We start from the raw sequence: 26,297 nt of genomic DNA, 5'->3' as shown, positions 1-26,297 counted from the left end.
TCTTCTCAGTCATGTCTTTTCCTCTCCCGCGTTCTCCAGTCATCTCTTCTTTCCTCTGCCGTTTTCCCATCTCCTCCCTATATCTCTCCTTTCATCTCTTTCTTCCTCTCTTTTCCTCTCAACTCACCTGCTATCCCTGCCCTGTTATCATCTTCTTACTCCACCCAATCGAACATGAATAAAATATATTATCAGTAAACCACAGGTATGCCATAATGTTCAGGAATGGATTACTGAACATTCCTGATCAGACTGGCAATTATATCAAGAAACACTAATTCATCTCTTCTACTACTGTATACGTCTATCGTCTGACTGATACTCATTTACTATTGCTCTCAACTTATTCTTTTTTATGAGGCTGCCTGAAAAACTGGCGAATGTTACTGCCACCCTTCCTCTTGGTAATGACGACTCACTTTAAATAAAAGCTGACTATAAAAAACCCCAAAACAAAACAAAAAACAACAACTGTCTGCACATTATGAAACAAACATTAATAATGCTATTTATCATAAGCAAGTTCAACTACACAGTGGATGGTGGAGGAGCAAAATATATTTGAGTAATTAGTTCTGTTTTCACTAAAAATGCTTCTGCTTCATACAGTTACTGACACTTTTATTAAAATTTAATTTCCACAATTACAGTTCCAGTGCCAAATGACGTATTGATGTGAACAATACTTTTCCATGCAAGCCAGGGGCGTTATAAAGACCTTGGTGATGTGGTATAATAATCATCAACTGACAGAACCTAATATTACTTATACAAGTTAGTGAGTGGAATATTTTTATGTAGTTCCCCCTGCCCTCCCTCATAAAATTGGGAGAGACATTTTGAGCATATCTGAATGGGCCAAGGAGGGCGTGTTCCCCTTCAGTATAAATTGTAATTAGACCCCTGGGGGCATGGTAGGGTAGTGGTTTCATTTCCTACCTTTGAGTGGAGCAGTTGCTGGCTACAGAAGTATAGAGGTGATGACCTCATCAAGAATCTAGCCAACACCACATTAAGTCCACCGCAACATTTGAACAATGTGGGGATTCTTACATGTGCATAATGAACACAAGACAGTGTTATTAGGTTTAGAACAAACCTAAAGGGATGAATGGCACTTCTTTTAGTGAAATAACACTACCTTAAAAATGAGGAAGAAAAATGAAACTCTGGTGTTCTCATCTCCTAACATCCCGTAACGAAATAATGACTTTTCCTGAAACTTTTAAATAATGAAACTTTAAAAGATGTCCAATGGCAAAGCCTATCAGGAGATATAAAAAGCACATCGAGGCTCAGCCGCCAGGGCCTCTTTTCAATGCAATTAATCATTATTGATGGTCACCCTGGGGCGATGGATAAACAGATGGGTTCTATTGCCAGTAATTGGACTTCCTAGAAAGGCCACTGCTATAGCAGGCCTGAGTATGAGTATTCTGCATCTTCACACAGGTACCGCTGAGTCGAGTCAGTCTGGGCAAAGCATTACCATTTAAAACTAATCACACAGGGGGAGGGCAAAAAGAAAAGAACATAATGAACATTTTAGTACACATCCTGTCACCACAATCCAAGTGTCTGTAAAAGTACTACAATTACACTGTGCAAAAAACTCAGAATCAATTACTGAAGACAAAGGAATTAATTCATAACCATTTAATAATTGGAAAAATCCTTGACAATGAAACCTCTAAATTTTTCTCTTTTGCAAAGTCCTAAAAAAACAACACAAACAAAATAAGCAAGTCAAAAAGGAGAGAAAAAATATTTTTAAATATTGTACAGGGGTTCAAACATGACACTCAAAAGGACACAGGGTGATAAGTAGAACAGAAGGAGTCAGCAAACATTACTGGTCATAGCTTGAACTCACATTTCCAATTTGAAATACACCTAATCACCAAATGATTACAGCTTCTAATTAAAGATGGTCAAAAAAGGTTTCTGATTATCACATTTACAGGTCAGCTTCAACAAAGTCCACAGACCCATAAAAATGTCATACAATGTCTAACAAAACCAACACATATTTTGGCACAGATGTGTGTTCTATGTGGTTGTATAGGGTATCTGGCTATATATATTGACACCCAACCATGTTGTCTCCTTTTGCACATAACTATACATTAAAACATGCAGTATATAAAAGGAACTGCCAAAATGTGCAGGCTGATCCTCATTCCTTACATACATACATGCAGAGGGACACCTTACAGGACACAAAGGCAACCTGAATGGTGAATGAACGGTGAACTAGAAGCTGGAGATGACTAAATAAGCTAAATATTAAAAAATAAGCTAAATTTTATTATAATATTATAAACTAAAATCAAATGTTCTGTGTGCATGGCAAAACTTTCCCCTTTGAAAAGAGAAAGATGTTTTGTGCTAGAAATCTGCTGATGTCCCTGTAAATTAGGAACCATCCCTGTAAGCAGAGGACAGAGGGATAGAGCAGAGAGGACAGCAGACACTGGATAGAGGTAACAATCAAACCTTCCTCTGGGCCAGAAAGGTTGATATCCAGATTACCACCTTCTGAGAAACGGATGTTATAAATTAAAAATAACAAATCTGCTGTATATTGGAAGAGCACCGTTTCTAGCCTTGTTCTTAATTAACAAGGCATATTTTGCTTGCATAACAGCGTCTAAATAGAAAAAGATGACCAAACATACAAAACCAGTACGAACTTGAACCTAATTCAGAATAAAACTATCATATTCTAAAAGTGACTGGCATGCTTACAGAGGGTTGCTAGGCCATGTTCAGAATTACAGTACAAAGCAAAAGCAAGTATACAGGTAAAGCTGTACATGGCATCCTATATGGTACATATCCAATTAAACAAGTGCGTCTATGTAAACTAACTCTACTGCTGTCCCATGTGCCTGGTACAGCAAGCAATGTCTCCTCCCCCCTCTCCCTCCAAACTGTACAACACAACAAATATTGAACAGGTGAGGTAAAACTAAAACCAGTTGCATCATTTCATTCCTTTAACAAAAACTAATGTGACAAGTCTGTGATAAGAAGCCCCTGCATCAGATTTCTAAAATGCCACAATAAGTCATCAACAAACATTTGTCCACTTGTTCACAGCAACAACAAAGACGTTTTAAAATAAGCTTAATAGAGGACAAATATCAAGTTTTAAGTACTATTTTAAACACAGATGTCGGTTCTTCATGTCCTATAGCTTTGACAGGGAACACCAGATGTGATTAAACAGAGAGGAGGGACATTGCTGTGTGAAGCAAGGACATACGCTCCATGTAAATATCTCCCGAAGCAAGAGGCCTTTAAAACAAAAGGTATGCTATGGTAAATCTTATGTCTACAATTTTTTTCTCAGCATGCACACACTGCAAAAAGTTTTACAAACATACAAAGAAAAAAAAAAAAAAAGTTACACGACTATATTTCATTGCTCTGCTTCATCAAGCACGCAATGCCATATCGTATTTCTAATGTGCAGAGACACAAAATGTCCTGTAGTCTAAATGAGTAAAGTATGCATTGTAACAAATGTTTTTGATTTACATTATAGACATGAAAGTATTTCAGATTACATGATACATGTACTTACACATTTTACAATATATAAATGTAACTTGACTTTTAAAATTGTTCAATGAAAACGTGAACAATGTAATTTTAAAAAATGGTTCATTGTAAATTTTCTCACTTTATGAGCTGGTATTTGCTAATATGTATTATCAATTCATTCATCTGGCTTCATTTCCATTCTCAATGTGATGCTGCTCGACTGAGCAATGAGCTCAGTCAAGCAGCTGTTGTCTCATCCCACAGTAACTAGAGCAGTACATGACAGTAATATGACTGTAATATGACTGCATCTGATCAATCACTTGGGTTCTTTGGGCATTTTACACATCATCAGAATTTGTTTCAAGGCCTTCTGCACATCTTCATCCATTTGACCCTAACATTAAATCAGGAAAAAACAAACAGCAAATCAAAAATACATTAACTGCTGATAAAAAAAAGCAGAATGATTACTTTCATGGTCACTACATATATAAGCAATAAAATGACTGGAGAGGGCTAACCTGGACGGCATAGAGGAGGTGCATCCTGTACACTGAGACGATCTCATGGTGCTGTTTCTTACTTTCCTATTATGAAAAGAAATATGAAAGACATGACAAATAATTCAATGCCAGCATATAGCTATGCTGGTTATACAGTACCATTGGCAACGCTTCAAGTTAATTTCTTTGCTAAATGACATAAGAAGAGCTTCATAATAAATAAATTAATGATTGCCCTGCTGGTGATTCATTTTCAGTGATGCTCAAGAGTTTTAATCAGCAGCTACATTGTTCAACATCTATCACCTTAGCTATGAAAATGCATAAAATGATGACTCCTTATATTCAAAATATACAAGTAATTGAGCAAAAAAAACCCTTGTATCTTACAGCCAGTTGGTATTGCAACTGCTTGATTTGCTGCTGGAGAGATTCAACCTGCTGACTCTGTTGCCTTTTAGGGCTACTGGTAGTATATGAGAGTTGGGACAGGCTGTTCAGGGCATCCTTCAACTTGCCAACCTCCTTTGACAGATCATCAATCTTAAATGAAGAAAAACAAACACTGCAAGTGAGCAGCAAATGAAGTGACCCTGGGATGAGGGGTGTGAACTAAGACACCTGAAATCTTGACCAAGTCAGTAGATTACAGAATTCACCTTTTTGTTCTTCTCCCGTTCAGAGTTGACATGGTTCTCCACCTGTTTCTTCAGTTGCATAATGGCATCCTGGGCCTCCCTATACTTGGTGTTCAATGCATTGCTCTCCTGCTCTCTCGACAGAGCCAGCTTTTGTAAAGCCTGCTTCTCATTTCTTCCGTCCTTCACCTCCTGCCAGGCGGCCGTCACCTCCAGGGCCATCTCATCCTGTTTCCTCAGTGCGTCCTGAAGGAGGTGGGTCAGGTGCTTCACCTCTCGCTCCAGCGACTCCCTCACCTGCTCGTGCTCCAGCCTGGACACGGAATTGTTTGGTGGTGTGTCGTTCTTTGCCGCCAGCTGGCCCTGCAGGGCATCCAGTTGTGAGGTCTTCTGGCAGAGCTGCATCTTAAGGTCCTCGACCTCAACTTCCAAGTTCTTCACGGCATTCCCTAAGGAAGCCTCAGCCTGCACTTCAGCCTTCTCTTTGAGCTCAGCGATGTCCCTCAGTGCCGCCTGGTACTTGACCTCGGTGTCCTTCAGTGTGCTCTGCACGTCCTTCAACTTGAGAGCGAGCTCCTGTATTTTTTGCTCGTTCTGTTCTTTGGTGGGATCCGCCACGTCTGGCCTCTCCTTAGCTTCTGCAGCTTTAACCTGGAGCTGGCTGCGGGCTGCGCTCAGTTCACTTTTGGCCTCGCTATACGACTTTGAGAGCTCCAGCAGCCGCCTCTGGAGCCCTTCAATAACCTCACCCAGCTCTGCCTTCATCTCCTCAAAGTCTTTGGCAGCAGCCTCGACGGGCACTGTGCCACGTATGGCTTCCTGTAGAATCTTGATCTCCTCCTGAGCCTCCTTGTACTTCTCAATCAACAGCGCCTTCTCCTGGTTGACGTTCTCCACCAGGACATTGTAAGACTTCTTCAGTTCCTGACGCTCATCCTCGGTCATGTGAGTGCCCTGCAGTCGAGCTTCCAGATCCTTCACCAAAGCAGCACTTGCATGTCCTCTCCCTTCCACCCTGAGATTTTGCACCTCTTCCAACACTTCCTGGTATTTTCGCTGCATGTCTGCAAGCTTAACTTTAAGTTCAGCCACACTTTCTGACACGCCTTTGGTTCCAGCTTCATCCGCACAGGAGCTGGGCTTCAGCTGGGCCTGCAGTGAGCGGTTCTCCAGCCTTGACTCATGCAGTTTAGCCTGCAGACTCTGCAGTGCGTCCCTAAGCAGCAGGACCTCATCTCCGCTGCCCGCCCTCAATACCGCCCTGTCCTTCTCCTCATGCCCGAGAGGTGTATTGCTCACATCCAGGATTGACAGTTCGCTGAGCTCCTGCACGTCAGCTGCTTGGCTGTGACCTTCGCTGGAGTGATCGAGGTCTGCGTGGGTGGAGTGGTAAGAGGCACTGGAGTCAATGCTGTTTGGGCGAGAAAGTTGCCCGTCTTCTTCACCTTGAGGAGCAGGACGTTTCTGCTCAGCAAGATGGAAAAAAGGCATAATTAAATATAGTATAGCTATAACAAATTAGAGTATAAGTATAACGATTGCTGCCTTACAGTATCAACACTGCACAGTTGAAAGTTGCATAAACCTAAAGCCCCTGCATTTGCAGTCACTAGACTGGTCCGGAGGCTGACAAATGAACCATGCATTGCACCTCTGTTCATTCCCTCTGCTGATATCAACATTATGTAAGGCCATTATTTGGTTTCTCTACAGAGCAATTACCTTGATTATCTGGGCAAGCTGCTGGTTTTCCAGAGAGAGGGAAGCCACCTTTGCTTGCAGCGATGCCACTAATGTTGAATCTGTATTCCCACGGTGTGCTGTCTGTTTCAACACAGAAAAAGAGTGTCTGGTTTAAAAGACCCCTTTATTAGGTCTGAGGCAGAATATCTCACTGAATTCCTATTATAGCCTGCAACATGTCTGCACGACAATTCTCTGATCACGCTTCAGAAAGTCGGTAATTAGAGAAACAGAGTAAACTTGTATAACGGTAAAACTCTGACTAAACTAGCCAGCTCTAGGAATGTGATTTTTGAACACCATGGATGGCAATGAAGAGTGCGGTAAGACATTTCAAGGTCTTCTCTGTCAATTCAAAGGCTTCAGAGACTCTCGACAAAATCAAGGCGGACGAAAATAACAAACGTGGAAATGTAAAACACAAGGTGAGGCTTTTAAACACAAGACTAGGTCCAGCAAAATGGCCGGGACAGGGATGCCGCTGGGTCCCCTCACGCCAAGGCCAGTAACCGCAGTTGTTAAAGACGGCTCCAGGTAGAGCGCATGGTGGAGGATCAAAGCGGTGCCACGTGAGGGAACATTGAAGGGCTGGCCTTTACTCACCTTGGGCTCACTCTGCTCTATAATTTGCTGCTTCAGATTTTGAATGGTGTCCAACAGTATGCTCTTCTCCTCCTGGAGCCTCTCGATCTCCTCCTTCAGTGTGATGCTCCTCAGATCCTCCTTCTGCAGAAACACGGCGGGGTGAGAGAGCCGCAAGCTGCTGCGGAGACGTTGGCATGGGTACTGCTGCTCAGTCCACCACAACATGGATCCATTTTGGCTCTGTTGCCTGCACTGGAGTGTACTTTACCTTGTAATTGAACCTCTTGGACGAATCACTTTTACTTGATACAGGAGTTTCGGCTGGGGTCAAGTAAGGCGGAGAGACAATACCAGCCAACTGAACAATGTTGCAATGGACATAGAAAATAGTCAAACTTAAAGACAAACATATACAACGGCAATGCAAGACCAAAAACTAAGATCCATGTTCCTCAGCAAGTTTAATATGAAAACAGTGACATTAAATCCTACTCAAGATAAGAAAATATTGTTTTGCTTTCAGAGGCTCAATCCTTCTAAGCAAATATTTTTTTCATAACTTTACAGGTTGGCTAAACAGGTACTGAAAAATCTGGTAAATGCAAAAGCCTTTCATTTACTACAGCAGACTTCAGAAAGCCTTTATATGTCCAGTTTTCCAATTTAGTCTCAGATCTACAAAATCTGGAGAAAGGCCACAGACTTTTAAATATAGTGGTTTTAAATATAATATAGCTGTAACAAAACACACACCACAAATATGGCATTCTAAGCCGTCCACATGCACCTGTAGCTGAGATGACACAGACGCATACAGTTTAACAGACTGAGCACACGAAGGGCCTTTACCTGCTCTGGGCTGATCGGAGGAGGAGGTGCTTTTCTCTTTTTGGGGGTTGTGCTTCTCTCTTCATTTAGCTTAACCACATGATCATGCTGAGTACAGGTAAAAGAAAAGGGAGAGAGAGAGAGAGAGAGAGAGAGAGAGAGAGAAAGAGATAGGGGTGATTCAAAATGGTTAGTAAGAAAAATATACATATAAAACAGAAGAATTTGATAGGGAAAACATTTTCTAGCTAGAGTGTGAAGCATATACTCATGCACATTGCTAAAAGTGCATTAAATATTTATTACACAGTAATGCTCGTATAGAATTACAACTCCAACACTGTCCCCAGTTATGGCACAACACGGTGGAAAATAAGCTCAGCTGGGTGACTACAACAACAACTACAAAGTTGATCTTAATAGTGCTAAATTGTGAACTTTAGGTATATAAAGAAACATTCCTTCACGAACACAAATAATGTATTATAGAAAAGGGAAATATGAGAAGAAAAACACAATGAAAATAAAAGAAAAATTAAAATAAGCAGCTTACCTGGGGTGTTCTGGTTGCATTCTTATCTGCTTTTACAAACAAAAACAAACAAACAAACAAAAACATGGGGTGGCAGTATGAAAGAAAAATGAAATGTCATGTCTCTGGCTGACTCCTGTACTAATTATGGTGAATAAATCTTTCCAGTACATTCAATTATCAAGCAACCAGAAACAGCATCAGGATCTACACAGAGGAAGCAGTGACTGACCACCACAAGATGGCAATATTGAGCTGACATAGTTTGCGCAAACAGCGAGTGTGCTGCTCAAGTTGCTTTGACCAAAAGAGGAAAAATAATGACAGCATGGCTCTGAGATGTTGCTCATGAAATTCCATCCGCTAGCGCTCTTGCATTGGTGACATTTTAAAAGAAAAGAGGAACACAGCAAATAAGTCAAGGATGTCTCATGCATCTTACTTTACCACAGAGAGGCCCACAGGATGAGTGTAAAGAGCATACTTAAAAGTTTTCATTATTCTCTTTAGGAGACAATCCAAGTGCCTACTTCAAAAGCAGTTCCAATAATTATTCAAAATTTCACCCACTGAATGTTCACTAAAAGTTAGAAAGACTGCTTTTGAAATTTTAGGAGAAAAGATGATTATTATTGCTGCTTTATGCCTTGCACAAGCATAAACTTAACAACTGACAGCTCGGACTGAGCGTTAGCCAGGCTGCTTTTTTTCCTCTTTATTAGAAACTGTAAAATAATCTCTGGAATCCCTTCTTTGTATTGCCTTCTTCAGATGTTTTTGTTTCACTGGCCTACACCATCAAGCCCTTACCTCGAGAGCCCTCTCCTTCTGTGGCCCAAAGAACATTCCTGTGGCTGTAAAAATGCAGTTCTCAATTCTGAGTTTCAACCTCAGTGACTCATGTTGCATGTAGTTCGGGAAACTCATACCAGTCTATACAATTCACTATGAACATAGCTGGGGTTTAACGTTAGGTGCTAAATAACGAATATCAAATGGTGCTGTGTTGAAAAGGAAAAAAGGTGGGGAGTGGGGCCAACGTCCCTGTCTGTGCTAGAGGTAATGGATGCTTGTGAGAATTCTCAGTGGAACTACAGTAGGGATTACCTGAGTCAGTCTGTAGGAGGAGAAGGGAGGCGTTGATGGCAGCTAGGACATCCGTGCTGCCGGACATCTTGGCGTAGTGCAGAACATCGTGGCCCAAGGAGTCAACCACGTCCAGGTCAGCTCCACTCTGCAGCAGCACCTCCACTGTAGGCCCACAGCCACTCTCGCTTGCTAGCATGACAGCAGCCCTGTTGGATTTCAAGGCATCAGTCACCGGCAAGTCATCACCATGCTCACACAGTGGTGTTAGGTAAGCACAAACCCTAGCACAATAACAGCACATCCTTATTTGGTATCAACCAGCAAGGCAGCATGAACCAGCAAGGCAGTGTTCCGTTTAGCACTACGAAGAGCACAAAGTATCTTAGTCACAGGCTGAGCTGATGAGCCAGTTGTCAAAAGAACAGCATTCTGTTAATCATTCTACACAAGGGTCCCACCTGCCATTCTTATCACAAGCATTGACGTCTGCCCCACAGTCTAGCAGACTGCGACACACCTCCGCATGGACGTGTCTGGCTGACATCATCAGGGGTGTGAGTCCATCCTAAAGGAAAGTAAGATTAACTCCTCATCCACATGTTTTATGTTCCGAAGGCAAACGGGCCACAAATGCCAGTTTCAACTGGTCTAAAAATGCATAGATATTACAGACCCACAGTTACGTAATTTTTGGTGGTGCAAGACAGACATGTTGTTAATGCCATAAAAAGGCAAAGATGGTGTGCTTTAGGAACACACCCAGGCAGAAGTGATGGGCAGCAATGGATGTGTCACAGCTTCAGACAGTCAATTAAAACAAAAGTGCAACATCATGGTTTAAGTGCAAAACAAACAACACCAACTTAAAGGAGCATGCTAAATTATCTTTTTATACCTCTTGGAAAGTTCAGAGCAGTAGTTTTTCCTATCCAGGGACAGAGTCCAATGGGGATTGAAACCCCACCCCCCATCCCGCACCTCTTCCTAAGGGGCTGTGGCAATTATCCCAGGCTAGGAAAGCAACACCTCATCATAAACCCATTTAGGGAAGCTTAAGCTCAGCTTCAGGAAGATGAAATCTCACCCCAACCAAGTACACTGACAGGTAAGAATGCATTTGAACATACGGAACTACAGTGAGAGGTACGAATGCATTTGAACATTTGCACTGGTGATGAATCACTGACCTTGAAGAAGTAAACGTTACAATCTGGTTCAGTGCACATAAATCTGTACCAGACTGACAGCAGGCAATATGGTGCACTCAAGGCAGATTGGTTTTCCAGGGATGAGCAGTCTTTGTCCAAATCACATACGTTTTGACTTCAGTCCACTAGGTCATTTACTTTCAGTACAAACACTGTCCTGGAAGGGCTGATCTAGACTCTCAATGTCACCTACAACACGGTGCAGATTTCAGCACCAAAGTGTGACGGCAATGAAATCCTGCTAGTTCTAAACTTTGGTACAAAATGGTCTTTGTGTTCTATGAGTTTAGACCCGTTTGTGCACTCATGTATGTTTTTGAGCAGCTGCGCATGCATTATTGTCCCAAAAGTCCTTTCAAATTCTCTCCTTATCCACTGAATGTGAGCAGGCTCACATAAACTGACTGAAGCTCAAACAGTAAAATATAAAGAGTACAAAATAGGTTCTGTCCTATATAAAGTAACTTTGGCCTGGCATCTGTATTGGAAAGAACTCCAGAGCTGGGGTGACCAATTTAACAATCTGACATTTAAGCCATGTGTAATGCTAGCACTTGGCCTGAACTTCCAGAGAATGTTACGGCTATGGTTTAAACCAACACAGAGGAAGGGGCAAAGTAGGGAATTGATTGGGTTATTTTCAGAGCGTTACAGAGTACAGTACAATGGTGATTTAAACACCATATAAAACACATTCAGACTTCCAGAGAATGTTACGGCTATGGTTTAAACCAACACAGAGGAAGGGGCAAAGTAGGGAATTGATTGGGTTATTTTCAGAGCGTTACAGAGTACAGTACAATGGTGATTTAAACACCATATAAAACACATTCAGACTTCCAGAGAATGTTACGGCTATGGTTTAAACCAACACAGAGGAAGGGGCAAAGTAGGGAATTGATTGGGTTATTTTCAGAGCGTTACAGAGTACAGTACAATGGTGATTTAAACACCATATAAAACACATTCAGACTTTTAGTCTCTAGCAGCAGCTATTAGGTCATTTCTATTCTTGTTGGCTCACTTAAGATAAAATTAGCATTTAGTTTCTGTTCCATATTTTATAAAGGTTTACATTGCAAGTTACTCTTAAGAGAAGCTATCTGAAAAACATGAAACAAGAGACCAGCCCTTAATTTGCACTACACAGCTACAAGCTGTACAGTGGAGTAGGTTTCATCTCCCCATTCCCTATAGGCACTCAATGCCCAACCTTATCGGTGAGGAGGAATACTGACCAAAACAAGGCTCATGCCACAGTACTGGTGAGGGCTCCTCTTGCTTACATGACCCACTGCTGAATGGCCATGAATTGTTCTGGGCAAAAACAGGTCTCAAAATCCCTTACATTTAGTACTGCTGTTCTGTTGTGTGGCTGGTTCACCAACGTATAAGCATTATTCCTTGGTCTATGTTTCTATATTCCCCACACTTGTTTAATATTTCCAATACATTTTATTCCTTGTTAAAATATTTCTGTGGTATTTCATCCATATCTTATGGACGCATGGCAAGTTTAAGATTAGCAAATTGGCACACCTCCATGTTACTAGAAGGGGAATATGTTCCAGATGCAAGTTACATGTTCAGAACGTGGACCATGCCAGAATATTGGCCAGCATGGCACTGATGAGGATGCCAAACACAAAATGACTGTTATGGAGATGGAGAAGAAAAGAATCTGAGGGAGACACTAATCATTACTCTACAGCTCTGTAATTTTCACTGACTTGTTTGGGGTTTTGTTGTTTTAAATTGAACATCAGGTCCTACAGAGAAACTCCCACAGTGCCTCGTCAGTTGGCATCACAGCCTTAATTTGTATGAATCCCAGCATGCCATTGAAGCAAAATGTGTTTCTCCATTTTTGCCTTCCAGGAGAGAGCAGCTACTGAGAACAGCTCAATCCTGCTACAGGGAGAAAAGCAACAAAAACAAAATGTGCGATGCTCGTCTTTGACGATGTCCAACTACGGCGAGCTGTGCTTCTGGGCAGCACATATAAACCGTCTTTTTCTCCGATTTTGCTCAGACAACTGCACAACAGAGCCTCCTCCGTGAATGCATAACCGAGAGAATGACAGCAGTTCATTAAGGCAGGCTTTGGCACTCCACAGCAGATGTTGCAGAATGCAGAACTATGTAACACGTGGTTAATGTTGAGAGGCCTTCCGCATTATTAAAAGCTTCCATATCGGAGATGCTTTAAATATCTTGAATGAAACATATGATTATTTGGGGAATAAGCAACTGCATAGTGCCCAGCTATAGTAGTTCAGCTACACTCACCTTCCTCAAATCACATTTACAACGCCCATGTAGCTCAAAAGACCCCATTATGGTCATTTGTGGCAGTATAAATGTTTTTTGCATCAGAAACTCAGAGCCTGGAACCCATCTTTCAATCAGGTTAATCCAAGAACTAAAATAAATATTATTATGGAAGCAACCAGTTATTTAATTCACAACTACAGTGGTCATGCTAGGGAATGCTTAATGTCAGATGTTTTGAATCTGCCTTTCAACTGCCTTAAGTCAAATTAATTTATTATTTCAAAGCAAAATGTCCAAGTGACCCAAGTCATGATAATACTCATTACAGACAAATGTGCAGATGCTGACTTATGCATGGTACAGTGTCCAGTTGAGTAAAATAGGGCTGGATATACGAGGAGAGGAGAAGGGAGATGAGACGAGGAGAGGAGACAGGAGACAAGATGAGACAAGAGGAGATGTATAATTACAGAGAGAATCAGTATACTGGGAATAACCCAGAAAACAACCATCTTAAAAAGAGGCCTAATGCCCACCAGAGGGACAGGGGAAAAAGAGCCAGACATAGCAACCTCATTCTCATGGAGACCTCAAGTCTGCATATGGAAGACTCTAATCACCACAACCAAAACACTGAGCCAAACTCTGGAGAGAACAGTAGGTGTGCCGCTGGGTGTTTATTATTGCATGTGGTTGAGGTAATCCGCAGACACATTTGGATAGCAGTAACGCGTGCAATGAAGTGTGGCAAAGGGGTAGGAGTATACACACTGCTGTGAATTCCATGGAGGGGTTGGGTTGGTTCTGAAACAGTTAAACGTCTACGTACCGCATCTTTGAGATTCAATGAACACTTGTGCTCACACAGGAGTTGAACAATCCCAATGTTTCCACTCGCAGCTGTGAGAACAGATAAAAAGACCAAGCCTCAGTCTTCCTGCTGGAAAGGTAGATTGGTTGAAAAGGCTGAACATCTTTATGCAGTAATCAATGTGTCCACAGTGTGCCATGGAGAGACACAACTCGACTCCCTATTTATACCATTTCCTCCCTTACAATTAGCACACCACCCTAACCAAAATTACTCCACCATATGCTACACACACAAAGGAGCCAGCAATTACCATCAGGCAGGCGATCGGCCTGTTCCCTATAAATGGCCTGCCTCTTTACCCTGGCAGTAACCCTCTGACTGACTACTGACCTGCCATGGGCACGTGAGCCTCCAGGTGGCTGTAAGCACTCCAGCTCTGTCCTGTACTTTAATCCCCATGGCACAAAGTGCTGGGAAAAAGCTCAATGGTCAACAGATAATGGTACTGACAGTACTGCATTCTTCTGATTCAAGGGCAATCTGGCTTCCTGAGAAGCAATTTCTCTGAAGTTGAATAGCATGCCTCTCACTGCCTCCAAAAGCTTTGACCAGCAGTCTGGTATAGTCAAGTTTTAATAAGGTACATTCAGTCCTGGGGCAGGAGGCTGCTTATAACAAATGCAGCAAAATCTCTCTCTCTCTCTCTCTCTCTCTCTCTCTCTCTCTCTCTCTCACACACACACACACACTCACACATACTCACTCTCACGCACACATTCACTCGCGCGCACGCTCACTCGTGCGCACACTCTCGCGCACTCACACGCACTCGCGCACGCACACTTGCATACACGCACTCTCACGCACTCGCGCATGCACACTTGCATACACGCACTCTCACGCGCACACTCTCACACGCGTACACATGCTCTCTCACGCACACGCTCTCACACGCACACACGCTCTCACACGCACACACACGCTCACACACACACACACACACACACACACACACACACACACACACACACACACACACACACACACACTCTCTCACACACACACACACACACACACACACACACACTCTCTCACACACACACACACACACACACACACACACACACACACACACACACACACACACAGACACACACAGACACACACACACAGACACACACACACAGACACACACACACAGACACACACACACAGACACACACACACACACTCTCACACACACACTCTCACACACACACATATTCTGAAGAAAAAAATCAGACTGAATAGTGCAGTAAAATCTAGAGGATCCCTGGTCTTGAACACCTCTTACCTGCGAGGTGAAGAGCGGTCCTTCCAGAGCTGTCTTGAGCATCAACCATACATTTGGCCTGTAGGACCAAACACAGAGTTACATCATCAACCATTACATCACCAACCAGCATGTCAGACTAGCGCTCAATGCTGAGAAAGCACAAGTCTCTTAAATGCTGAGTGTGAGAGGAGGGGATATATGATGCATCAGATCTGACTGCAGAATCCAGTTAGTGGCCATGGCTTCCCCATTTAGCTTTGTTTCTAGTCTATGCAGTATTGATGTACCATGAACTGTGATCAGTGACATTCAGCATTACTAAATAATGGACTTATGTGCAACACAGAGGCTGGTTTGGCTGGATTTGGCTTTTTGCATGAAAAGATTTTGCAGAACATTTCAGATAAACTGTAAGATGAACACTGTACTTTTGAAGCATGGACTGATCATCTTTGCACCTGCAGCTCTAGAGAGGTTAAAAGGGGATATGTGATTGCCAAAGAATCAGACCTGCAAACAATTAACCTGTCCAGTGTAAACACCTGCACAGGCATTTCCCAAAGTGGTCACATTGGATGTGAACTGGAATCCATTAGGAATTCTAGGAATGAATGGAAAGCCTCGTGTTGCTGTAATGGCGTGAGCAGGGCAGGGCAGAGAGCAGCTCTGGCACAGGCTGCAGGAGGACAGCCTCGGCTGTCTGGAGCAGCGTGGGAGGTGGACAGCCACAGAGCCGCGGGAGGGGCCTGGCATGCTAACAGCATGTGTGGGCAGCTCAAACGCTCACGTGATGCACACCAAACATCACACAGCCAGTTAAGCATGTACCAGATGGCCCAGTGTTTCATAAACGTGCACAGCAAAGATCAGAGAACTGTACCAGAGTACAACTTAAGGCAATTTTGTAAGTCCCCTGGATAAAAGAATCTGCTAAATGCCATCAATGCAAATGCACTGAGGATGTACAACTGAGAGTAAAGGAAAAATATGTCTGTCATCATTTTCATGTCATAACAGTGACCATGGTAATGGTACACATGATAAGCAAACAGTTGCTCTGTGCACAGGCTCATTATCAGGTATGCATAGGGCTGATTTATGTTGTCATTCCAAACTCCATTTGGAGACAATGCAGCTATTATTTTGCAATTATAAAATCTTCACAGAATATAGACTTCAAAATCAGCATTAGTTTTCAAACAATCAAAGTACATGAGTGTCATGGCTGGGTACCAGGATTTTTTAAATGAACACCTGCTATCCGCCAAATGTGAATAAATTCTTGCGTGTAGTGGGTGAAATCGTCAGCAGCTCCTTGGCAGACTGTTAAGATCTTCACATTACTTTAGGCTGCATTCAAACATAGCACAGACTTTGCTGGGTACCCTGAGGCCATACAAACAAACCTCAACAAAATCACATGGCCTTGATTATTTGTTTTTTATCATTCAAATAGCAACAAGATGCATGTTGAGTAGTTGTTTTGGTGGTTAAAAAAAACAAAAGAATAAAGGATTCTCTGATCAATGTCTAAATAAAAAGGGGAAACTAGAAATTGGACTGCTTTCAGGCATAAATAGATGCTTCACATCAACTCTAAAGGTAACATTAAATGGCCTGTTAATGGAGTTTTTCCCGACTAATTGTAAATCACACTTTGTTAGATTCAAGATTAGAAAGAGAAATGCATAATATTGCATTACCTGTATGAGTTTTTTGGCACATTCTAGTTGGTTGTTTTTGGCAGCAAGGTGTAAAGCAGTGGAACCTGGAGCAAACAGGATAAAAGGTGAGTTCCTCCCCTAAGAACTCCATTCAGCACAATAGAAATGACCTCAAGAGTGGAGTGTGCATGAGAAAACCATGAAACTGTCATTCTCCGATGAGCAGGAAAAAAGAGGCCCCAGTCATCCTAACCTGAAGCATCCACTACGGACACATCAGCTCCATGAGCCAGAATGACAGCAAGGCACTCTGCCTGCCCACGGGTGGCTGCCACATGCAGACTGAGGGAGAGGACACACAGACACACAGACACACACACACACACACACACACACACACACACACACACACACACACACACACACACACACACACACACACTTTGAGAATGAGTACATGATAATTCTAATATGAGTACATGGTGCACTAGGACGCTTGCTGAACTGTGAAAGTCCCCAACACAATAATGATGCTGAAGTGTATCTGGTATGGCTGTAATGTGCCACCAACATTCCCGGGCTACATGAGCAATCTCTGAAGGGCATATACACAACTGTGTTCACTGGTCTGTAAACACAAAGGCCAAACCAAAGCATAAGCGAGATCAGTTTCTCACTTTATCTTATGTGGCATAAATAAAAGCACAATACCCACTGAAGAAATGGACAGTAACAGAGAATAAGTTCAAACAGGCTTTACTAGAGGACGTGGGCAAGTAGTTTTAATCATTAATCCATCATGCATCATTGTCAGTCACTCATGTATGAAGTGCATACTTTTTCAATTCCCAAAGATTCCTGGAATCACTGACCCATGGGAAACCAGCCATTCAAAAATCCATCAGCTCATTTCAATTCAGTTCAGTTCCACAGTGCTCTTGAGACACAATAATGAAAGGCATTTATTCAGACCTGTCAAGTCGATATCTACCATCTCATTATCAACTGCTTCCGTGAAGAACAGATGCTCACAGAAGTTCAATGATAAAAGATGAATCTGAACCAAAGTTAGCATAATCTGAAGTTAATAAATGTAACAAAGCATTGCATCAGATTAGCGCCTGAGAGCCCAGTACATGATCTGTGTGTTATTTTAAGGATAAACACGTTCCAGGAAAGTAGTCCAATAGGAACCATATCATCACCATTGCCCCTTATGTTAGAGGAAACAACTGGATCACTCCACTGCACCTTATCTTAGGGGACAACCGTCACGTCATCTTATCCTATAGAACGCAACTGGAAATTCATTCTGTAAAAAGTTCTCTAGGTTACAATGTGTTATGTGAAATATATTGCATTAATCAAGGTCACTCCTGGAGAACCAATATATTATCTGGCAAAATTATTCTAAAGTGTAACACATTTGTAGAGCAAATCTATGTTTTTTAGACAACTGAACCAATCATGATTTGTTCGATCAAAGTCCATCTTAATTTATATACATCAGAGACTGCTGGTGATGCATCATATTACCTTCATATCTGTTTGGCTATTTTCCTACAAATCCTTATTTACTACAGGGATAACATTTAACACTTCTAAGCTGACTTTTAATGTCTACAAATGCATATTTGCCCATGAAAATCTGGGGGGGAAATTCTTTTCAGTTAAATGTTATTTGCATAGCAGACTTGGCATGAATACAATTCTCTACTAACTTGCCTGTGAAGTCTCGATATCAGAACACCTTTTCAAAAAGTCAAGGATAAACATGTTCTGTCTGGAACCTAGTAATAATCAATGTTTAAAGGCAATTCCAGCATTAACACAATCAAGTACAAAGTCGAGAGCTTTTAAAAGTGAATGATATGGTCAGCAGAGTATGTAATGAACAAATGACAAAATATCTGGTGCAATTGCCCTATTATCCACAAACACTGGGCATGTTCATGGTGATTAGAACGGTTCAGAATGCCACAAAAGCCTGTGGCCTATATAGCTTACATTCCACCAGCTTGCAAAGCGTCCCGTGGCCCAACACAATGGCCTCTTCTCATGGTCAGATAAAGAGTGAGCTTATGATGGCATTTCCTCTCAAAGTCAATTGCACTGAGACTATGCACTGGAAATTCAGGTCAGTAGTGTCTGGATGCATTGCATCTGTGGTAAAGACATCAGCTCAGGGGGTGTTCCTCTGTTGCTCTGGGGTTCAGATACTAAAACACTATAATCCTGGAAGGAACATTGCCCATGTATATTAAAGGACTGAAAATAATGTTAATGTATAACACATAGCTGAAGAGAGAATGACACTAATATTTGGTCAGTGGACAACAGCTTGCATTAAAAAACAAAACCTTACCACTTTGACACTATGTCAGTGAAAATATCAATTACCTTGGCGACAACATGAAATGACTAACATAAAGCAACCTGGAAGTGAAAAGGTCCACAGTTTAAATCAATGGGGTGTAGGCACAGAATTCTAATCTGTCTGAGATTCCCTGAGAGGGCATTTGTTCTGTTCTGTTCTGCTTAGCACATTCTGGGCACCCAGAAAGCCTTGAGAAATGAGCAAAAGGCATTAAATGGAAAATGCAATCTGATTACAAAGTGTGACTATGCCAGATGTGCATACCCACAGTGGAACGAAACGCACACTTAATACAGGAGCAATGCTGAAGTGCATCTAGAACGTCAGCTTTCATCTGCCCTGCTAAGCACATATGACTACGAGAATTCTAAAAGCATTCTCCTTTACTGCACTTCTGGGCGTGTGTGAGGGCCCCCTCTGATTCCACCGCTAGCCGTACTCACGCAGACTTGCCCTCGCTGTCCAGCTTTGTGGCACAGGTTCCTTTCTTTGTCAGGAGGGTGGTGACCTTCTCCGCCTCACCATGCTCCACAGCACTGAGGAGACGCTCGTCATTCTTGCTCCATTCATTGGTCTGAGGATAAGAATGTCAGTTTCATTACAGTAACACAAAGCTAACCAGTCAAAAGATTTTCGGTATTGGTCAGAGACTTACACTCTCATTCTGTTGCTTCATATAAGATTTTCTGAACTTTGTTTTGAACAGTGAAATTAATTAATTTAGTGCATTAACTCAAATATATCAAGCTCATTAAAATTATAAAAATTTACATCTTTGCATTAAGTGTTTCCTAAATAGCTGAGGACAAGGTCACCTTGAAAGAATATTCATTACTCACACAGCTATCAAAACAGGCATGTTGAAGTCAATGGGTATTACTGCAGTTCTCTTATATACAGATGGACTTGCACAGATGGTGAGTTTCAAAGATCAACATCAAATTTTATTCTTTACATTTAACACAAAGCCACAAACCTTCACATCATCCACCGAGTTATGAGATTTCCTGATAGTTCTACCAATAAAAACAATTGCACATGAAAAGAAAGCAGGCTGAGGAGTTAGCAAGGAAGATGACGTCCTGCCGCAACAAGTGAGAACGAAAAATCATTTAGGAATTGGTCAATGCCTAAATGTCACGACTCTCTGAAATGGTTACAGTGGGTGAGAGGTGGAGACCACCAGGGCAGCACCACCCGAGAAGGCCACAAAATCAACTGGGGTCCAAGTACATGGTAATAAACATTCATTACAGACAAGCAGCTAGCTCTCTTTTACAGTGTTTTTTTAAGATGTCGATTAAGGCCATGGTGCAAAAGATGAGGCAGCATGAAATAAATAAGAACTGAGTTTGAACATGATTGGATGACATCAGTCGGCATTTTATTTTAGACTGCGAGTGGAGACAAGGCAGCGGGAAGGTAGTTCACAGGGGTCAGCCAACAAAATGCGGAGGTCACTTCTAGAGTTCATCACTATTTTTGGAAAGCACTGCAATACTACACTTCCTGCTGACAGACTATGGAAAACTCCATAGTGCTATATTTGTAAACTGCTCCTATTTGACCTACAATTCACTGGCAGCTGGTATAGCTGAAACTATATTTACAAATCAAATTAGCCCATTTATTTTTGAGATTAAAAAAAAAAAAAAAGATCAAACCACTTATTCTTTTATTGCTGTGTGCTGCACTGAATTTTAACTGTTTTAACTGGAGGTCAGCCCTTCAGCCAACACAAATAAACAATTCCACTGACATACATCTGGGTCACCTTCGTGACGGCACAGTCTGTTTTGCTTTTGCTATAGGTCATTTGCAAGTCCTAAGATGCACAAATTGTTGCATGAGGGTTTGTGCAAATGAATCAGTAAGGGACATTGTTATTTTAAAGTAGTGGGTAAACAGACATTAGATACAGATACTGCCTGGTGGTGGGGGGCAAGTTATAGAGTATTATTTACATTGTTAAACTGTCCTTGCAGCTGCTGCAACACATAATTTATGCTTCAATTAATACATCTCTCCTGTCAGTGGTTTGAAATCTTGGCCAACTAATTAAAATGTGTGGGCCCCAGCCACAGTTAAGATGAGTGGGCCCCGCCGACAGTTAAGCAACATGATGCATTGACCGTCAGAAACAGTGACTGGGAAACTGGGCTGTGGTAGAGAATACAAATTCCAGATAAATCTAAATCAGAAGCTGTTGTTTTTGTACTACCAAAAATAAACGGTACCCGACCAGACAGCAGTGAACATTTAACAAGATGAACATGTGCAAGATATACTGATGCAAAGCCCAATACTTATAAGAAAGTGCCTTGTGCAAAGAACCTCTAAAAAGCAGACTTTGGATGACAAAGAGAGTCATCTAGTAGAACTGGTCACAACAGATTAGCACTGTGTGAAATCCGCCCACTGCTGGTCACAATTCTACAGGAAGGAGAGGAGGTAAGGCAGCGCTTCTCAGCGCTGGACCTGGAGCAGCCCAGCCTTGCATATTCAACTGACTCAGCTCATCGGCTCATTCACAAATACTTCACGAGATGTAAAACATTGTTCAAGGAGGTAGAACACTAAAAGGTACAGAGCACACCTACTCTAGAACCAGGACTGAGAAACACCAAGTTAGGCTATTCATTTTAAACAAAATATGAAAGCTACATAACTCTAAACATTCTAACATTGGCCAGTCCTAATCTAGACACTCAAACTAGGCAAATCTACAAATTGCACCAGCTTCCAAAAAAACAGGCATTTACTTCATTTCCTGTATTTCTCCAACAATCATGTACAACTCCATCTGCTTTAACCCTGTCTTACATAACCTTATCAGGAAGGAGGAGTGACTTGTAACCCATCAGGGAACATGGAAACCTCTCCACCCATTTCTTAAATATAAACACTTAACTGTTATCTGATTAAATTCTTCCTCAGCAGAGCAATATTTAAGGAACACAAGGCAGCTGTGACGAGTAACAAACTAAACAGCCCAGTAGTATAAAACCCCACGGGCCTCAGTATTCTGTTCACTTGTAACATTTGGATACAAAAGGTGAAAATTAAAGGATAGAATTTGTTGACTTGAGAATGTCAGTACAGTGAACTCCACCTCAGACACCAAAGGAATAACCACAGATATGACCACAGATAAGCTAAGCACCTTTATTCAAGCTTTGAGCCAGACCACAAAAAACTGCAGTTATTTCTGAAAGGCTGCAATAACCTAGTCCATGTCTCTTGACATCTGATTCGACATCGGTATCCCAGTGGGCCTCTGATCCAGCCAGCTACATGGCCTCATCTACAAAGATTAGTGTGATGACACTTCTCCAGTTCCTCCTCCACCCTATGGGAGTGGGAGAGCTGCCATGCTGAGTCAGTAGTGACCCATTTTCCAGCCATTATGGCAAAGAGACTGTGGTGAATAATATTCATGTGAAAATGAGCAGACTCACCCTACCTGGATACTACAGGTTCACAAGTTACTATAATTTGACTATTATAATCTACAGAGTTGCTGGATCTGTTGTGGCCCAATTGTAATGGGTTTCCTGCAGGTTTTATATAGAGACTACCTAGACATAGACTGAAATTAATTCTGGACAGGTTGGACTCTTGTTGGTCTATGGTGATTCTCATGGTTCTCATTTTAATGTAAGAATGCTTTGGGATGAGGGTAATGGGTTTTCCTTTTAAATTTGGCTCATGGAAGTTTTATTCCTTTTGTTGTCAAGCAAGTTCTTTTCTTGCCCCATTTTCATTTGGTTTGTTCTTTAGAGGGTCAATACCTAGATTTCTGTAAAGGCACTTTGTGATGTCTCTTTTAAAAATAATTATACAAATAAATCAAGTGTATTGCCCTGCAGATTTTAGTTTTTCAATGGCATTGCATTTATCAACATTATTATTCATACCTACATTATATTCAGCAAAAGCTTTTAAATACATTACAATGAACTGCATAGGTTTTATACTGAAAACAAGCATGAGAATTGCACTCAACAAAGATGGCAGTTGCGCGAACAAAGTTTAGGCTGCCTGCCCCTGTACACAGGCCAAATGGATCATGTACTCATGTACTATGATACTTCATGTGAACCAGTCACTGGACCGCTTGGCTTGCAAACTAATAGCTTCTCATATCCTGAGGCAGTACAATTTGAGAAAAGCCTGGACTATGACCTCTTATCGCACAAGTCTCTCTTCAAGCCTGGCAAAGATTCATTTTATCGACAGGGGTACCTCTGCTCACAGCGGCAGAAGACAAGGCATTTTATGTAAACTGGTGAGCACACACACAAGCACTATGGCTCTGGAGTAAAATAAACTCAATATATCTTTGTTTGTCTTTGTTTATTATGTGATTAAAGACTCGGAGGAAACACAGAATAAAATCACCTCAGCTTCTTTTGAACTGGCTTTATATGTTCTTGGGTCTGGCAGGTACACTGCTGATAGATAAGACACTGAGTACAGACTGCCAAAACATTGGCAGAGTATTCTTAGTAAGACAATTAACACATGAAAAGGGATAGCAACTCAAGAGATCTGCCAAACCTTCTAAAGTATTCATTATAGTATTATAAACAAGAGGAAGAGAATATTACACAAGTGCAGTCTACTGCCTATTGCATTCATGAAGAATATAATGGAATTTCTTAGGAATTAATTTTCATAGCCCCCTCTAGCAATGCCAATTTATGAGGGTGAAAGTGTGCTAAGATTGCAATCTCCCTTAATCACGTTAGTAGATTTTCAGGCATGCAGCATATTGATGAAAAACTCAAAGTATAAATGGCCTGGAAGAAACGGAGAGACAGAAATTGCATGCTCTGCTGTGCTGCTCAATGTTTCACACATGGCTTGGGTCTCTAGAGTGCAGCACCGTGTGCTGGAGAATCTTCTAGAAGTACCAGGGAGACCTGGAAAAAAGTTCAGATTTATGCTGGTCAGAGCAGACAAGCAACAGCTGGTAAAGCCACTCAGATTTCTACTAAAGTCTTGGTCATATTTTCACCTACAGCAATGATGTGGGTTTAAACATTCTGCCCACTATCTGCATACCCCAGTCCCCATGAACACACTGACAATCACAAACACATGCAGAACACACAGGGCTCTGTACAAAGCCCTGAGTACTGCCATCATGTTGCCACATACAAATCAGATAATGTGCAGAACTGCACAGAACTGTAGAAGGAAATGAATACAGTCTGTCACATCTGATGGTTAAAAACAGCTGTTAGCTGAGCAGTACCATACAATTCTAAAGGAAATATTGAGGCATTCCTACATAATCCCACTGCAAAGCAGAGCACCTCTGAGTAAGAAAGGGGGTGTATCTGTGGTCCTGTGGCCTAACGGAATAGTTATGACTTCCAGTATTTGCTAACAAACACAATACGGAAAATGTCTGAAAACAATGTGCCTTCTCACAAAGAACAAGAGAAACTGCCTAAATAATTAAAAGAAATGTCAAGTAGTGTACATTATCTTTTGGCAGGCATAAAGATAAATAAATAATATAGAACTATTTTCAGGCAAGAATGCACATGAATGGGTTACAAAAATTCCAAAACTCTGTAGCTGAGACCTTCACCTAGCTTTGAACATACATCACCCCCCCCCCCCCCCCCCGGCAAAAAACTCCCAAAAACAAATGGATGTGTCCTTGTGCTTTTTTAACTCATTTGATTCAGCTTGGATCCTGTCCATACTCTTCCTAAGGCCACTGTCCACCCCCTCCTCTCGAAGGCCCCTGTGCTTGATCAGCCTTGGCAGAGAGGCAAGTGAGAGTGCAGGGGAAGACTGAGTGCATCATGATGCTGGAGACTGACGGGAATCCGTTTACACGGCACTGGGCATCAACCCCAGAGGCTAAACAGGTCACGGCTGAGTGAAGGATGAGTTTATGCCTGTAAAGGCAAAGGAATGAAGGCTAAAAATAGTCGGTTTTTTTTCTTCAGCATTCTTTGGACTCTCCCACACATTCTTCAAAAAACCTGAACTTAGTGTGTGTCGATTTCATTCTGAGACTATTCAGAATAACTGTGTTACTAGACATCCTTTTCAGATAAATAGAGAGCTAGTCTCCTCTCAGATCAGCTTCTTGTGCTATTACTTCAGCTCTGCAGTTAAAACCAGGGAGAGAGGGAAGTAGAGGGAGAAAAGGATGTCAGATTTATTCTGACATGAAATTGATCACTCATCAAATAAGCAAAGGACATGCCTATGATCTCTTCGAAACATAACCAGTCATAAAAATCAAGCAGTCATCAGCTTGACAAATTTACATGATGCAGGTTTTAAGTACCTGCAAACATGTTAACGGAGCATTTCAGTGTATCTGAATTCTGCCACTCCCCACAATTGCATGCAAAGGAGCTTAGAACTGGATATTCAGACAGTTGCATTAAGCAAGAGGGTGTATTGTATAATCCAGAGAGTATGTGTGTGGTGTGAAGGGGATGAACGTGTTGCAACTAGGTCTGGTTAATCTGCTCAGCATTGGCAGCTAGGACTGGACTAATATAGTCACTCTCTTCTCACTGGAAGTTCCTGCTGTGCCAATTCTCATCTGCTTTACCATCCGGGTAAATTCATTTTGATCGGTTGCCTGGAACTTTGTCTGAGGTCATCATCTTAATCATGACTACTTCTTCATTTAGCATTCTGTAGTTGCAAGTACTTGGTTGGTCCCAAGAGCAGATACATAAGAATATAACCAGAGGCAAAATGAATTAATGAAAAATGACAGATAAGCAAAGAAAGATGAGAATAAATTCAAATAACCCTTCAACTAACATGAGTTGTGATCTGTTATAGAAGGTTAATACTTCTGATACTATTTCAAGTGATTGTTTTTATGTTGGCTGACGCACAACAATATGCAATTTATATACACCTGACCCTGTCAATAGACACAGCTATTTATGATGTATGCATCAGTCACTTAGAGAGGGCAGAGGCATATTTTCAAATGGCCAGAGCTAAGGTCAACCCCCTTTAACGTCCAGGTAGTGAAAGGCAGCGTCTACTAAGGGTGTCAGTCTAGGACAAAGGATAGCGAGGAATTAGCGTGTACAGACACAGCTGTCTGCTGTGTCCCAAGAGTATGGGGTTGGGAGGGGGGGGCACGTGTTTTCTTTTTAGCAGCCATACTGAACTCGTAT

General features: G+C 41.7%; 1 protein-coding gene across 2 annotated transcripts in view; it reads right to left on the bottom strand.

The window, feature by feature from the left end:
- Nucleotides 1-1,641: 1,641 nt before the first annotated feature.
- rai14 (retinoic acid induced 14) overlaps nt 1,642-26,297 on the bottom strand; it is a 29,316-nt gene continuing 4,660 nt past the window's right edge. Inside the window, exons 3-18 of one of the 2 annotated variants that reach the window (XM_026999369.3) lie at nt 19,566-19,696; nt 16,999-17,087; nt 16,785-16,849; nt 15,100-15,157; nt 13,782-13,852; nt 9,929-10,035; nt 9,489-9,676; nt 8,403-8,431; nt 7,871-7,957; nt 7,290-7,379; nt 7,040-7,162; nt 6,416-6,517; nt 4,715-6,157; nt 4,446-4,598; nt 4,074-4,139; nt 1,642-3,946 (exon numbers count right to left, since the gene is read on the bottom strand). In XM_026999369.3, the coding sequence (XP_026855170.3) occupies nt 3,869-3,946; nt 4,074-4,139; nt 4,446-4,598; nt 4,715-6,157; nt 6,416-6,517; nt 7,040-7,162; nt 7,290-7,379; nt 7,871-7,957; nt 8,403-8,431; nt 9,489-9,676; nt 9,929-10,035; nt 13,782-13,852; nt 15,100-15,157; nt 16,785-16,849; nt 16,999-17,087; nt 19,566-19,696 (2,880 nt within the window). In that variant the 3' untranslated portion in view covers nt 1,642-3,868. The remainder of the gene's footprint in view (nt 3,947-4,073; nt 4,140-4,445; nt 4,599-4,714; nt 6,158-6,415; nt 6,518-7,039; nt 7,163-7,289; nt 7,380-7,870; nt 7,958-8,402; nt 8,432-9,488; nt 9,677-9,928; nt 10,036-13,781; nt 13,853-15,099; nt 15,158-16,784; nt 16,850-16,998; nt 17,088-19,565; nt 19,697-26,297) is intronic. The other variant, XM_026999370.3, reaches the window with a different exon arrangement.

The sequence above is a fragment of the Electrophorus electricus genome, chromosome 8, assembly GCF_041902795.1.
Source record: "Electrophorus electricus isolate QZ-2024a chromosome 8, ASM4190279v1, whole genome shotgun sequence".
In the NCBI taxonomy this organism is placed as follows: domain Eukaryota; kingdom Metazoa; phylum Chordata; class Actinopteri; order Gymnotiformes; family Gymnotidae; genus Electrophorus; species Electrophorus electricus.
This window is presented reverse-complemented; position numbering and strand designations above follow the sequence as displayed.